General features: G+C 39.2%; 1 protein-coding gene across 7 annotated transcripts in view; it reads right to left on the bottom strand.

Annotated features, from left to right (window-relative positions):
• The window catches only part of DROSHA (drosha ribonuclease III), a 125,727-nt gene that overhangs the window by 25,941 nt on the left and 82,967 nt on the right, over window positions 1-16,819 (bottom strand). For all 7 annotated transcript variants that reach the window (XM_058716500.1, XM_058716509.1, XM_058716491.1 and 4 more), the window contains 4 exons: window positions 11,983-12,042; window positions 10,592-10,691; window positions 6,836-6,938; window positions 3,637-3,707 (listed from right to left, as the gene is read on the bottom strand). In XM_058716500.1, the coding sequence (XP_058572483.1) occupies window positions 3,637-3,707; window positions 6,836-6,938; window positions 10,592-10,691; window positions 11,983-12,042 (334 nt within the window). The remainder of the gene's footprint in view (window positions 1-3,636; window positions 3,708-6,835; window positions 6,939-10,591; window positions 10,692-11,982; window positions 12,043-16,819) is intronic.

Raw genomic sequence — 16,819 nt, forward strand, 5'->3', positions numbered from 1 at the left:
CGGGACCTTGAGAGATGATGATGTATCAATGTAGGTTCATCAACTGTAATAAATGTACCACTCTGATGGGTGATGTTGATAAAATGGGAGAGGCTAGGAACGTGTGGGGGAGGAGGGGGAGTATGGGAAATTTTTACTCTCAATATGTCTGTGAGCCTAAAACTGCTCTAAAAAATCAAGTCTAAAAGAAATTTTTAATTAAAAAAGGGAATTCCTAGAATGGCACAAAGGGGGAGAAGAAAAGAAACAAAAAATAGATGGGAATTAGATATGAAAACTATTAAATGCTCTGTTGTATAATATAGGCCTTGGCAGACAGTAAAGAAATCAAAGATCTTAAGCAAGAAAGAAAATAGTCAAATCCATACACTAAAAAGAAGACAACTCTAAATGTAGTGTGAATGATAGACTGGAATGGTTAAATACTTCATGTGAGAAATGAGGAGGGCAAACATTAAACCAAACAGGAACCAATTCAAGCCATATTAGACACAGGGGTGCCTGGGTGGCTCAGTCAGTTAAGCATCCCACTCTCGATTTCAGTTCAGGTCATGATCTCATGGTTCATGAGATTGAGCCTCGCATAGGGCTGCACGCTAACAGTGCGGGGCCAGCTTGGGATTCTTTCTCTCCCTCTCTCTTTGTCCCACCCCCAATCATGCCTTTGCACACACTCTCTCTCTCAAAATAAATAAACATTAAAAAAAAAAAAAAGACATACTAGGGACAGAACTGATAGAAGAGTCTGCAACTCATAGAGATGGGAAGGAAAAAGCTTCAGGACGAAAGAAGATCGTAAGGTTTTCGGTTTAGATGATAAAAATAAAAGAGGTGAAATACGTTTTAGTATTAAGGTGATGAGTTCAAACACTAAAAATGTTGAAACGAGGTATGTACCCACATGAAGTAGCCCAGGGGCAATTTGAAAAGACATCCCAATCTCTGGGGCTCCAGAGAAAGGCCAGGGAAGGAGATATTGGGACAGACACGTAAAGACAAAAAGGGGGTGGGAAGGGAATAGGAGAATATGAAAGATTACATAGTAATCTCTCCCTATCTTTCCAAGAAGCCATTGGGACGATCAGATTGCAACAATGGATCTGAATGTATTGAGAAACCATGAAGGGCTACACAAAGATGAAAACATGGAGCCAGGAAAAACAGTCTGGGATGAAAGAGTGAATGAACATCAGACCAGGCTGAGAATGCAGAAACAGTCCCGCTGTCAACAGGGCTAGGGGGGACGACAGACATCAAGCCTACTGCAAAGATGGCAGGAAACTATGTTTCCCTCAAGGTCTTACAGCCGCTGTAAAATGCCAGAAAAGACACCCTCTTTGAGGGACCACTGCTTTTCTGCCGATGTTGCCCTCTAACCTGCTTTGCTATGTCTTCTCCTCTGAATAAACATTACTGGGGACACTATGTTAACTTGCCCTTAGCTCCTGACAGCACCCAATCCCAAATTAATCCGTGGCTGCCTTTTTTTTTTTTTTTTGAAAGAGAGAGAGAGAGAGAGAGAGAGAGAGAGAGAGAGAGAGAGAGAGAGAGGTGGGGGAGAGAGGGGGAGGGGGAGAGGGGGATGGGGGAGGGAGGGAGGGGGAGAGAGAGAGAGAGAGAGAGAATGAATCTCAAGCAGGCTCCACACTCAGTGCAGTACCTGACGAGGGGCTCAATCCCACCACCATGGGATCATGACCTGAGCCAAAACCAAGAGGTGGTCATTCAATCAACTGAGGCACCCAGGCACCCCAACCCATGGCTTCTTCTAACTCAGCTTCAGAAAAGACTACCAACCAAGAACTGATCCCTGCTTCCCTGGCTCCTCCTTACAATCCACCAGCACCAGCCCTCCCGCCTCCCTCACTACATGGATTCAATAACTCTGTTTTGTGAGCCTACAGGTTTGTGTCTGGCTGCCTGTGGCTGATTAGACTTTCACAGTATCATTACTCAAGAAAAAATTCAACGGTTCACCCCCGTCTCTCACACATTACACCTAATAGATGTGAACCAATATGGAGATGTCAAATGAGTCAGAATGGCCTGGTGTGTGCACTTGAAAATGGTGAAACAGAAAGACCATGTATTACTAAGCACTGCTCAGTTTCATAAAGACACACTAAGATGAATTCTGAATCTCGGCCTTCCCATTTGTAAGATCATGTTCAGACTCTGCTTTTTCATTGAATCACTTATTCATTTTATTCTGTTAACAAATATTTATTAAATACTGCGCTTGCCAGCACTGCACTCGGTACTGGAAATATAAGATAAGCTTACTAAGTAGACAAGTGGGAGAAAGAAGCAGTTTAAAAAGAGAAACGAATCTAAACAAAAAACGATGCAATGAAAAGCACATGGTGTAAACCTGCACATAATTCAGGAAACCAGGAACACAGCATAGATTTGCGGGGGGGGGGGGGGACAGCAGGTACGATGGGAGAAGGGGACAGGGAGTAGCTGGGAGTGAGGGGACTAGTGTAAGGCAAGACTGGAAGGAGGAAGAAAGTAAAGAAGTTGCTGAAATTGCCAACAAAAGATAAAGGCCAAAACAAAGATATTTTAAGATTTGAGAAAAAGACTTAAAATACATGCCATCTGCTACAGATATAAATCAAGATGCACACTCATTTGTATGTGTAGGACAAAATGGGGGACATGGAACATCTGTAGATAACTTCCCCATCAGGAGAAAATTCACAAACATAAAATCATCACAAATCTCTATAAAAACAAATATAAAAAAATCAAATCCTCAAATATGAACATTATTGAGGTTACATTTTTCAAAACTATTGATTTTTTTTTTTTAAATATCCTAAGTAATTCAGTAATAACATCTGACAGCCATTTAAGCTGAAGGTTTCACAAAGGCTTAAAACACTGGCTTCCTATGTTCTTTATTGCTCCATGAGGGCTATTTCACTCAATTATAATGACATTTCAATTTGGAATACAGAGTTGCGTCTCCCTTTAAATGTTAAATTGACTTGTTTTGGTACAAAAAGCATCCAGTATGCTCTATTACATGCAGGATTTTAAAAAGTGGCTCTAGCAATATTAATAGCTTAATACTTTAGTAACAATAGGGACTATTTTAGAATCTATCATTTGTTCTTAAACTATAACTTGTTTAAGGAAGAAAAAAAAAAGTACCTTCATACTCTTTATTCATAGCCCTGTCAGAAACTCCCTATGAACTGACTTTCTAAAATAAATATACATTTATCTAGTCTACATAGTTTATATAAAAATAAATCCTAAACAGAAAAGCCAAAAGGCTATAGCTTCAAGTAAGCTTGCATGGTATAGGTACCCAACCATTATAAAACAGAAAATCATAATCAACTTCAAGATACTTGAAAATAAAGCAAAGTATTATTATTGAATTTGTTAAGTGGCCATGGGAGAAATGGGGTCTCAGGTAGAAGGCAAATTCCTAGTGCAAATGCCCACAGGACTTTCCCATTTGCAACAGGGTTGAGTAAGTTATTTTTGTTGTACTGAAACCTACCATCCATGGCATATTCGGGAACTTTGTTTCTCCTACACTCTCTTTAAACACAAACACTAATTGATATAAAATCTTCTATAATGATACTTGAGAAAAATCAAATGATTCAAGATAAATACCGGATCATTAAAGAGTAAGCGTCCAAATAACTGTTTGGCTTCCTCCAGGCTTCCCTCCAAGTAAACAGCTCCTAGATAAAAGGAAGAGAATGCCAAAAGGAAGGCTGCATTAATATTCAAAGAAAATTATATGTCTCTATAAATAAAGCAAAAAGGCAAGCCAAAACTCACTCACATTAAAGAAAAAAAACTGACAAGACCAGAGCAACTATTTTAAAGGTAGCATCTTCCCTCTCTTAGCCAGGATTTGTACTATAAATTAGACTGAAATGTGAAATTCAAGTTACTAAAACCTAAATCCAATATTTTAAGTAAAAAGAGGCCTACTATGAACTATCATGCGAGGTATGGGTATGAACTTACTAAGGGAACTATGCACAAATACCGACTTTACGAGCATGTTAGGTTTTATTTTATATTTATAGTTTATGTTTTAGACCATAAAAAGACCTGATAAAACTTGAGCTCAGATCAATGAAGGCTTCTGCAAATAAAAATCAGGACAATCTCAGGGGCACCTGGATGGCTCAGTTGGCTGAGCTTCCAACTTTTTTGGGGGGGGAGGGGGAGAATTCTATCTTTTTATTTTTTAATATATGAAATTTATTGTCAAATTGGTTTCCATACAACACCCAGTTCTCATCCCAAAGGATGCCCTCTTCAATACCCATCACCTACCCTCCCCTCCCTTCCACCCCCCATCAACCCTCAGTTTGTTCTCAGTTTTTAAGGGTCTCTTATGCTTTGGCTCTCTCCCACTCTAACCTCTTTTTTTTTTTTTTTTCCTTCCCCTCCCCCATGGGTTTCTGTTAAGCTTCTCAGGATCCACATAAGAGTGAAAACATATGGTATCTGTCTTTCTCGGTATGACTTATTTCACTTAGTATAAGACTCTCCAGTTCCATCCACGTTCCTACAAAAGGCCATATTTCATTCTTTCTCACTGCCACGTAGTATTCCATTGTGTATATAAACCACAATTTCTTTATCCATTCGTCAGTTGATGGACACTTAGGCTGTTTCCATAATTTGGCTATTGTTGAGAGTGCTGCTATAAACACTGGGGTACAAGTGCCCCTATGCATCAGCACTCCTGTATCCCTTGGGTAAATTCCCAGCAGTGCTATTGCTGGGTCAGAAGGTAGGTCTATTTTTAATTTTTTGAGGAACCTCCACACTGTTTTCCAGAGTGGCTGCACCAGTTTGCATTCCCACCAATAGTGCAAGAGGGTTCCTGTTTCTCCACATCCTCTCCAGCATCTATAGTCTCCTGATTTGTTCATTTTGGCCAGTCTGACTGGCATGAGGTGATATCTGAGTGTGGTTTTGATTTGTATTTCCCTGATGAAGAGCGATGTTGAGCCTCTTTTCATGTGCCTGTTGGCCATCTGGATGTCTTCTTTACAGAAGTGTCTATTCATGTTTTCTGCCCATTTCTTCACTGGATTATTTGGTTTTGGGTGTGGAGTTTGGTGATGAGCTTCCAACTTTTAACCCCAGCTCAGGTCATGATCTCACGGTTCATGGGACTGAGCCCCAGGTCGGGATCTACACTGACAGCGCAGAGCCTGCTTGTCTGTCTCTCTCTGTCTCTCTCTGTCTCTCTCTCTCTCTCTCTCTCTGTCTCTCTCATAAAAAATAAATAAATTTTAAAAAATCAGGACAACCTTTTTCTTTAATTTGAAATAACTAACATTTAAACTGGGTATCAAATCAAATTAACATTTTAATTGGGTATCAAATAACTCTGGAGTAAGATAGTCCTATATTTTTGAAATCATATTTTTATATCTGTCTTCAGAAAGGCATTTTTTAAGTAAAACATTAAGACACTTAGTCACCAGGACTTTTGATGAATAAATACATTTATTATTTGTCCATAGTTATAATAATAATAATGAGGAGGATAGTAAAATAATAACAATGAGGAGGATAGTAAAAGTAGCAGTAGTGGTTTGGGGACTACTCAGGCCCTAGGCAAAGTGCAAAGCATTTTTGCATTCTTATCTTCACCTTCATAGGACACCTCAGTAAAGAGTGTTACAAAAGATTTATAGGACTTGGGCTTATAGTAGGTGATTTGGGGAAGGTTTAAGGAAATGGAACTCTGAAGGGGTGGCTGCCAGGATTGCATATTAAGATTCTCACAATTCTGTGAGATAAGTGATCCTATCTCCATGTCACAGATGGGGAAACTGAGGCTCAAAGAGACTCAGTAACTTGGTGAAGACACAGTGCTGATAAATAAAGCAAAAAGGAATTGAATCATGTCTGCCTGGCCTGGGAGCCAACTGTAACACTGTCAAAATTATTATGTGTACAGAGCACAGTAATTCCATGTGACACATTCTCTGAAAATAGACATATTTGTGCAAAACAGACATAGCTGTGAAAAGACTGTGGATACTAATTATTAAACATTCTCTTGTTACCATCATCAGTACAAAACTATAATGCGATGCTTTTATACTCATTTTCAAAGGAAGAAGGAAAAATTGATAAGGAAGCACAAAGGCCTTTGAAACATAAAATGTACTCAATCATTTACCTAAAAAAAAAAAAAAAAAAAAATCAAGGAATTGTCAATCTACTGTTATATTTCACTGTAAAGCATACTTGCAATCACGAGCTCATTAACTCTTCCTAACTTTCCTGTGCCAATAGCTAACTATATTCTGGTTATAGTAAAAAAGAAACCGAGGAAGTAAAGTGTCTGCATCAGTCTTGCTTCAAGTGAGTAAGTAATAGTTACATAGACTCAAGCCCTGGGATTTAAAAAATGCAGTGTTTTCAAGATGTTGAAGTCAGAAAATCTTGTAAATAGTTTAAAATGTGATTAAAAACAGTGTTAGGGCCTCAGAAGCAACCTACTTACTGTTTATTTATGCATGTGGTCCTGAATCAAATCTGGAAAGTAATCCATCTACATATTAACTTACTTCAGTTCAATTCAGTATATACTAACCATGCACGTACATGACATCAGACACCAGTTCAGGCATGGGGAATGCAAGAAAAGAAAGCAAGACTGCTGCTCTGGAAGAGCTACAATAACCACAATACGTGAAGTTAGTGTTCTACTAGGGACCTCACATGCTTCGGAAACAACTAACTTTGTCCCAAGTTTCCACACTGAATTTTATATGGTCTCCAAACATTTTAAGCATACAAGAAATTAGATTATAAAAAGAGAAATTACCTATTAATGCTTCAAAACAATTAGCCATTGCATGTCGAAGGTCTGATTCCCTACAAAGGTCAGGTCCATGAGCATAAAGCATAAAACGATCCAGTTCAAGTTTCTACAAAATTCAAAATGACAATAAGAAAGAAAGAATCTGACGAAGTCATAACTGCAACAACTCAACATCTCCTGGGGGTAAGGGGTTATGGATACAAATTAATTGGTCTTATGTCAATAAAGAGAGTTTAGCTTGCCATTCATTAGGAGTCCTTACATATGGTTCAGATCTGACTAATCTCAACCTTTCCCCACCTAGGCTTCTATGAACTCTGATGTTTCAACTCTGATGGTTCAGAACTGATCAGATCTGAGTCTAATTCCAAGTTCAGACCAAGCACTAGCCAAAGCTGGAAAAAGACTATGCTATAAGACCATGGGCCTTTGGGGTCACCCAACATGTCTAGAGACACAAATCTAACCCAAAGTCAACCTCTTTGATTCCCAATTTATATGGTATTGATGTCTGTACTATACAGAACAAATTTGTATGTGGCAGAACCAATGGGAAGCCTTGGAAGATTTCAAAATGCCTTGTATCTCTCAATCTTTTTTTTTTTTTTTTTTTTTTTTTTTTGTAGTTTGGATTAAGGATTTCTGTGCCCCTTTATCTCTGTACTTGTGTCCACTCTGTGAGGTCTCTGTACTCATCTTTCAGAAGGCTCAGTGAAATCTGAGCAACAGGGTTGGATTCACCTTAAGGGCTCCTGGACTATTGTTTGTAATGAATTATGCTTCTTTTTTTTTAATTTGGCCTCAGAAAAGTTTAGAACCAAATTTGTGGCCAAGATCTGGAAATTGTGTAGGACTTATGAATATATCTGTGTAGAGTAACTTCACTTCTGGCTTCATTTATTTTCCTGCATATTTTCTCTTTACTTTGAGTTAAGTCCTACTGATTTCTTACCCTATTGTATTATAAGACACAAATCAAGTCCTTTTAGAACTAGACACAGTATGATTTTTTAAAATAAAACTCCTGAAACTGAATAAATGGAAATCACAATTCTTCCCATAAAAGGAGAAAAATACAAACATTGCATATGCATGCAATAAATCTGTTTCCATTACCCTATAATTCAGTTCAATAAATTCTTACTAAACAGGAACATGCTATGTACTATGGAACAAGTCACAAGTTAATGAACCAACTAGGACAATATAAGTCTTATCAGTCCTCAAATAGGATACTCAGATTTCGTGTGTCTCAGTGTATTTTAATATCCATATCCATTTACACTGGAAAAAGAGACAATACAAATCAGATATATGTGCTATCAGTATTCTGTACTGCTACGAATTCATGAGTACAAAATATATTCAAATGAGTTTCGACTACCACAAATGCAACAGCAGAAAACACATCTTTTAAAAAATTGATCCCTAAGTGCAAGAGCTTATGCTAGAATATGTAAATTTCACCTGTTGCACAACTTCACTGGGAAAATCCAATTGTCTGCTAATCTCTGGAGCCCTGTTTGAGAATAGACTGCAAGTCATGTTTTATATTACAAACAAGTCTGGAATGCTATGAATTTTCCAACTTTTCATAATCCCTGCTCTACATCTTTACTTTTTCCCGTAGGCATTAGTGGAACTTTTAAAAAGGAGAGTGGTGTTCAACTGGTGCTTGTGTTAAAAGTTCATCTGTCTGTGGAGAGCTGACCTGAGCTTTCATTAGATTCTCAGAGATTCTCAGCAATCCTCTGTCAAGTACTTCCCTCCCAAATGGTTCAAACCACTGGTCTAGACAGAGGGCAAGGCCACCACTGCCTTCTGGTGGAGCAGATGAATGTTGAATGCTATGGGAGTGTCAGTACTTGGGCATACAGAAGAGTATGTATGTATGTATGAAGAGTATGTATGAAGAGCATACAGAAAAGTGAAGGGAGAAACTGGGCAAATTAACTCACAGGTTTGTACATACCCCAGGTGTCACATAACAGTTTCTGTTTTCCTGCTATGGCAATTTTTCAAACTTTGTAAATATCCTGCCTACAACTGTTTGAAAAACAATCCATTATATCTTAAACTGAAAAAAAAAATTGGGAGGGGGTTGATAACTACTTATTAACATTTATTTCCAGTGGACATTTATGTGCCCTGTCAGGAAACATTTTGACAATTAAAGCAACGAAACACTGAAGTAGTTGTACGTAGGGTTGTAGAATTTCACTCATTGTGAAGCTCCTAAAACCAAGTTGGCATACATGTCGCCTATAGTTTTTCATTAATGTGTCATTACTTGCATTCTCAAATGCCATCATTATGATGATGGTGTTACATAAAATTAAATAATACACTCTTGCTAACATAAAAACCAGAGGCTAAAATTAACCATTTTGAATATATTAAATGCCTTGGCAAGATCAAATTAAGAACCAGGATGGGTTTAATCCAGTCTTTTCTATAAAATGAAGAAAAAAAAAAAAGAAAAAGAAAGCAAAAATCAAGGGAAACTCAGAAAAGTTTTTCCAGTGAATCAATGATTGGTGTTTGGAGATTTAAAAGCCACAGTTTCCCCTACTACTGAATAAACACACAGGTCTTTAAAATGTCGTAATTTATAATGAAAACAGTGGTAGCAACAATAAAAACAACAAACTCCTACTAATTTATTTACCTCTTTCTGTGATTACTACGAAAAAGGATTATGCCAAGTACTTTACAAAGTGAATTCTTCAAACTCAAACGATAATATTGGGGCACCTGGGTGGCTCAGTTGGTTAAGTGTTTGACTTCAGCTCAGGTCACGATCTCATGGTGTGAGTTCGAGCCCTGCATAAGGGCTCTCAACTAATGGTGTGGAGCCTGTTTGGCATTCTCTCTCTCTCTCTCTCTCTCTCTCCCTCTCTCTCTCTCTCTCAGAATAACTAAAGAAACTTAAAAAAACAAAACCACTCAAATAATTTCCTTTCTTACAACCACCCTGAGTGGCAGGCACTGATGCCATCTCCACTTTACAGATGAGAGAGCAGAGGCTTGGTGGAAAGACAACAACCTGCCTAGGTCCCCCTCACCCCACTGTTTGTAAGAGGGGCGTGGACTGGAATCCTGGTGGCCAATTCCAGAGCCTGAATTGGTTTGCTCTAATTTACTGTCCTAAGACACCATATAGAGACAGGAAGATCAGATAAGATAATGTAAATAAGTAAAATGTCCACCATGAATCTAAACTGAAAAGAGTCAAACAATGAAGTCAATGTGGCTGGCTGGACAACCTAAACCCTAAATCTTAATTACTGGGATTTGTGATATCTGGGAATTCTCAAACATCTAGAAAGTATCCCTTGTGGGTATAAATGGGCAGGCATATTTCATTCAAAGCTATAATGCTGCTTATTAGCGTAAAAACAAATGCCATACAGAAATTTTACACAAAGGGAAGATACAAAATATTTCATTTCTTTGCTCTGTTCTTGTTCTTTTTCCCCAAATGTTTAACTCTATTCACGCACATCTGTCAAATTTTTCCTCTTCTGTTATCAAGTTACTTCACCATGGAGTTCATTAGTTGCTGGTGAACTCACAAAGGTAACAGAACTAATAAAACTGAATCTTTAAAACCCAAACAAAAAAAAAATCCTTCCCAGTCTATAAAATATTAAACTCTTAATATACCCTAAAGAGTTACTTATTCAAATGCAAAATTATGCATGGAATGAAGAAGAAAACTTCCGACTTTACCACAAATGCTTCAGATGTTTGACATACCTTTGCTAACATGGCAAGGTGCTGATTCTGAACAATGGCGGTCCGGTAAGTTGCTAATCCTCCTTCTTCCAGACTAGGAAACAAGTAGTACAAATGGACACTGCAAAAAAAAAAAAAAAAAAAAGGTACATAAATAAATATGCATCACAACCTTCTGTCTGTAGCTCCAAGTTACAAAAACAGGCCTGGCACACAATATCTGCACAACAGATATCAGCTGTGCTGAACCAAACTGAAGGGTTTGATTAAAAGTCTATGAAAGTTAAATAGGAAGCACAGTATATCTGAATGTACTAAAACCCAAACAGCACCATTCACTCCTATTTTCACATCTACTTGTGTTAAAAGACTTCTCTGACAAATCTGATGACAACAAAGACCTGAGCGGTTGGTCATGGACTGCTAAGAGCAAATTTATGTGACACTCAGATACCAGGCCTGGAAAAAAATACCTTTGCTGGGGCTGAGTTATGAGTAGCCTCTGAAGACAAGCCTGGAAGCCCCAAGCAGGCAGCAGTGGTGGCATATCCTTTACAAATACAACAGGGACAGGAACAGAACCAAGACTGGCCCCAAGGAAAGCCAAAGGGGTTGATGGAAAGCATGGAGATTTGGAAGAAGGCCACATGGACAGTTGCACCATGACAGCAACTGCCGCTCCTAAATCTCACCCCAGTTTTTAGGATCTGCTGTTGATTGGGGCAGCTAGCTTGTTTAGTCCTATTGTGTCCAGTGAGAACAGGCTTGGAGAACAGCCCCCTCTGTCTCATTATGTCCTTTTTGGGAAAAGAAATGACCCAGAAAGAATACAAATAGCTCAAGATAGTTCCCAGAGAGGTACATGTTGTCTCCCTTTAAAAGAGAGACCCCGTGGGCTTTCCTACCCCTACCCCTGAATTAAGGACACAAACACACTTCTGGAGAGAAAATACATACAAATACACACATGCACACACACACATATATGCATACCAAAATCTGGTCGTTAAAATTACTTCCCTTGAGATCAGAAAGAGTGAGAAATGGATTAAAGACAAATCCTAGAAAATGAAATGACATTTTAAAATATCATCCCCTTCTCTACAAATTGAATATAAGCTCTGAAGCATAGAGACCAAGACAAGCTGGATCTCTTGTGGTTGTAGCAACTTGAACATAAACTTGACAGGACAAAGACACTAGCCTTTCATCTTATAATCTTGTGCATTACAGCATCAGTGAGTACAAGTTATCAGGGCAAGAGCCACAGACAGATAGCTTGCAAGCTGTACGGAAGAGACAAAATACATTGTGTTTCAATCCCTTATTTAGATAATTACAAAGAGGGTAACAGAGTAAGTATGTTACCTATAAAATGTAATTATTAGGGGACAGCAGAAAACCCTCCTTACCTGGTCAGAAATTCAACAACAGCGTCACCTAGGAACTCCAACCTTTCATTGTGATTAATCCTGTAGGAAAATTTTAAAAAATCACTTAAAATAGCAAACATCTACATTCCCTCCCTCTCTTCTCAAAGAAAAGACACATGAGAGCTCCTTTTGTAATTGAAACACTCTACCTTATTCTTCATAATCAAAAGCACTGACCACCATCTTAGTCGAAGTATGGCGCACCTACTGGGTAAGGGAGGGGGCATTCTATCGTACTCTGTACTTAAGGCCTTCCTCCTGAGGGCTTCCTTCCCCTGGGAATCAGATTTAAAGTGAGGAGTTATCACCCTAACAACTGTGAATCTTTCCACACTGCTAAAAGGTGAGTAAGAGAAAGGAGAATGCATTCTAATGAGTTAGAACTGAGCACTGAAAAAGATTTGGTACAATGTTCTAAGAACAGCTAGCTTCCCATTGCCCAAACTCTAAATTTAACTTAGCATCCAAAGTCCTTCAAAAGAGGCCTAACCTATTTTTTCAAGTCCCAGTATCCACTGCTATCCTCTCCCACCTATGTTTTGGGCTCCTGCCCCCAAACTGTGTGGTACTCTCTGAAAAGGGCATATGCCCTAAAGCTTTCCACCATCGCTCCTGTGCACTGAGCCTACTCATTCCTCAAGGCCTACCAAATGCTGCTTCTCTGTGAATGCTTGCCTGAGGGCTCTCATCTAAATCAATACTCCCCCTTCAGTGCATATCACACTTTATTTATACCTTCATTGTGTGATGAAGGCACATCTCCCAGGCTAAGTTCCTCATATCCAAGTGTAAGGCTGAATGACCGGGAAGGTAGTCCATAGGAAACCTCTGTCTGCCTCTCAGAAAGTCCAGCACAGCCACCTTCCCTCAGTGCTAAAGCAGATCGCTACCTTTGGCTGAGCAGAGATGTGACATGATCTGGTTCAGGTTTTTAAAAGGCCACCCTGGCTGCTGTGCGAAGAAAGCGTGCAGGGTGACAAGCACTGAGAGGGGTACTGTGGCTGTCTGGTGAGACATGATGGAGGCTCAAGCTGGGAGGAAATGGTGGGGAAGGCGAGAAAAGAAAAGAATGAAGGTCAATACCTAGATTTTGGCTTCCATAGCTGGGTGAAAGGTGGTGCCATTTACTGTGAGGGGAGGACCAAAAGGAACAGGTTTGGGCAGAAGCAGGAGGTGCATTTGAAGAATGTTTACTTTGAAATGTCCATGAAACATCCAAATGGGGAAATCCAGTATCTATGATCCTACTGTTCACGGGCAAGAACAAAGCTGGTAATAAATCTTTAGGAGTGGTCAATGTTTAGACAGGATTTTGGGCGATGGAACTGGATGATACTACCTATATAGAGAATTAAGCTAGCAAAAAAGGATCTCAGGACTGAGCCCAGGGGAGGGCCACACTTGAGGTCAAGCAGAAGAAAAACCAGCAAAGGAGAGGGGACTGGTTGGGGAGGTGGGCGGAAAAGGAGGCCAGTGTTATCCCTCAGCAAACAAGAACAAGCGTCAAGAAAGAAACGGATCCAGGTAAGATGCAAAGAGAGCACGGATGTGATGCTGAGGACACTGTTAAGGCCACTGGAGTGGGGGGCGGGGGGGAGCATCTCTGTGAAACAGAAAAGACAAACCCGATTCTGATTAGAGTAGGCTGCAAACTAACGTGTGTTTGAAGCCTCTTATGGGAAGAACCCGGGTTCCTGTTTCAGGGCTAGCGGCAGACACAGAAACTATGGGTCTGGAGGATTATAACAGAAGGAAGCCAGGAAGGATGGTGACGACAGTGACAGGGAAAGGAGAGCACACCAAATCCCTGGGACCTGAGCAATGAAGGGGACAGACCTGGGCCTGGGCAGGATCTCACCTCCCTAACTCCAGGGTTCTCCTCATCTTCTGATACTGACCCTCATCTTCTTCAAAAATTCAATAGCTGACTATCAAGTCCAAACCTGCCTGGTTTTCAAGGCGATTCTTTATCTAGTCCCACAGTAACCACCCGTTTCATCTACTTTCAACAGCAATTCACGACTCTAAGTTGACCAGACACACCACTGCTTCTCCCTTCCATGTTACCTCTCCCAAATCCTGCTTGTTCTTAATGTCAGCTGGGGGCCTGCCCGATTCACTGGAGCTCCCGGGAGCACCCCTAGCCCCACGTGACTTAAGCGTTTATCACTCAATTTATAACAAAATTATATACTATCTTTTATTGTTCACTGCCTCATGTATGCCAGTTTAGTTTCCTTATTTCCTGTTTATTTATTTTTTGAGAGTGGGAGTGCAAGTACCTGAGCATGAGCAGGGGAGGGAGGGAGGGAGGGAGAGAGGGAGAAATGATCTTAAGCAGGCTCCACGTCCAGTGTGGAGTCCAACACGGGGCTCGATCTCACAACTATGAGATCATGACCTGAACCAAAATCAAGAGTCACACACTTAACTGACTGAGCCACCCAGGCACCCCTAGTTCCCATATTTAAAATCACCCTATAGTTTCCATACATGTGGAAAATTTTTTAAGATAGTTATTTATAAATTAAATGACTCCTGGCTACCAAATCATCTACTTGGTAACTTGAGTTCAATTTTATATTATCTCACATATCTCATAATTTAATTCTTCCACCCTACCATGCCTCCACATTTTTTTTCATTCTTCCACATTTTAGAATTTTAAAGGAAAAATAAAAATAATAGGAGAAAACTAGAAAGATATGAGCAACAAAGATATGATTCTGAACTTTCATTTTAATATGCCCTTTATTTATGTGAAAAAGGCATTCTGGAAAGCAGTTAATAGTCAATAATGGAAAATGCAGGGGAAAAAAGTAAACAATTTATAGCTATGATGAAGAATTCATAATCTAATAGCTTACAGAAAGAGAAGAAAGAGAAAGAAAGAAAAAGAAAAGAAAAAAGCCCTCAAACATATTTTCCTCAGTCTTACCTACTTTGTATTAGATTTTAGAAGACTTTGTTGCTAATCCATTAGCCAAGAATAAGTAAACATTATATTTAAAAAGTATGTTTTAGAAGCTACTTGATACTGTGATTTTGTTTTCCAAATAAACCAAAACTCCAAAAGTGTCTGTCATCGTTCTTAGCGCATCAAGGAGTAGAGGCCCTGGTTAACATGGTAACTAGGCCTAAGACCTCTTGCTAACTTAATTTCATGAAACCTAATAAACTATTATCCTGAGAGATGATGGGAACAGCAAAAAGAAATGTTGAGTTTTTATAAAGAAAGAAATTAGTATTACCCTATTCTCTTCCAAAAGTCAGTAAAATGAGAATAGCATTTTCTGTGGTGGAGACTATTTTTTTTGCCAATAGTTCAAAGCACTGTACAGAAAATCTGCTTAACATAGAAAGTAAGAAACCACACCTGGGGTGCAGACAAACCATATTTGGATTGTCTTATCTTTATTAAACGGTGAGACATCTAGGAAAAAAATAAGACATCTGGTCAAAGAATAATAGCTGCTTTGAGTCATATACTATTTGAATGAAGTCATATTGGCATAAATTTTACTTTAATTTGTTTTATAAACTTTCAGGACAAGAACTATGTCTAGGATTTTAATAACCACAAAGTTAGACTATTATTATTTAATGTGTTAAAAATACAAGGTCACAGTTTCAAACAGGTTTATTCAATAGTGAGTCTGCCATCTACTAAATAATTTGCCCATATCCAGCGTATGTTTTTCTGTGTCTACACTGTGACTAAATGCTGGCCGTGAGTCACAAACAAAAATGGGGATTAAATACCACTTCAGTTCATTATTGTAACGGACAATTCCTAATTCAACGGTTTATCTAGAAAAAAATGGACACACCGAGCTGCTAGTCACTTGACTGCAGAGGCCAAGCTTTTGTTCCTTCTTCTATTGTTTCTACACTCTTTAATCACCCTCTTTATAAATGCTAACTAGTTCCAAGAGGAGATGTTTACTGAGCAATAAACACTCCATTTGTTTTTGAGAACTGAATCAGCAAAGGCATTATGAAATCTAGACTAAGTATATCATTTATACAGCACATTTGGCCTGAGGAATTCAAAGCACTTTATAAAACATAACGGTCTCCCTGTAACAGTAATTCCTGTAAGGTGTCATTTACTTCATGGAAAACCATCTTGGGATGGGCCAAGTCCAAGGGTGACTACTACAGTGACAGCATGGACATTTTCCCACCTTTGCATTTCAGGCCTTAACCAGTGACAGGTAAAGTGAAGCTAGAAGGGGTGCTAGAGATCAGCTGAACCTTCCACCCAATTCAGGAATTCTATTCATTACAACTGTCTGGACACTTAGGGAGTAGGGAGGTCAGAGAGCTACTAGATCTGAGACTCACTGGACATAGGGATCCCAGGATAAGCATCTCTGGGATTTTACTTGAAATTATTTAAGACAGCAAATCTACTCAGTAGAATTCACATATACTCAAGCATGTTTTACTGTCTTTAATGCGAGATACTTAGGTATAATTGATTGAAACTTTTTAACTACCACCACTTCTTTAAACACAGAGACATTAATAAATAGTCCATACCTGTCTCTACAAATCAAAAACAAAATAAAACAAGGCAGCTCATTTTTATTTTTGAGAGAATGTAAGCAGCGGGAGGAACAGAGCGGGAGACAGGGATAGAGGATCTGAAGCGGGCTCTGCGTGAACACCCAGCGAGCCCAACGTGGGGGTTGAGCTCACGAACCAAACCGTGAGATCATGACCTGAGCCAGTCAGACATTCAACCAACTTAGCCACCCAGGGCCCCGTGGCAGCTTATTTTTCTATTAACAGTCTTCTCGCCCCTCTTTCC

The sequence above is a fragment of the Neofelis nebulosa genome, chromosome 1 (genome assembly GCF_028018385.1).
Source record: "Neofelis nebulosa isolate mNeoNeb1 chromosome 1, mNeoNeb1.pri, whole genome shotgun sequence".
NCBI classification, from domain to species: domain Eukaryota; kingdom Metazoa; phylum Chordata; class Mammalia; order Carnivora; family Felidae; genus Neofelis; species Neofelis nebulosa.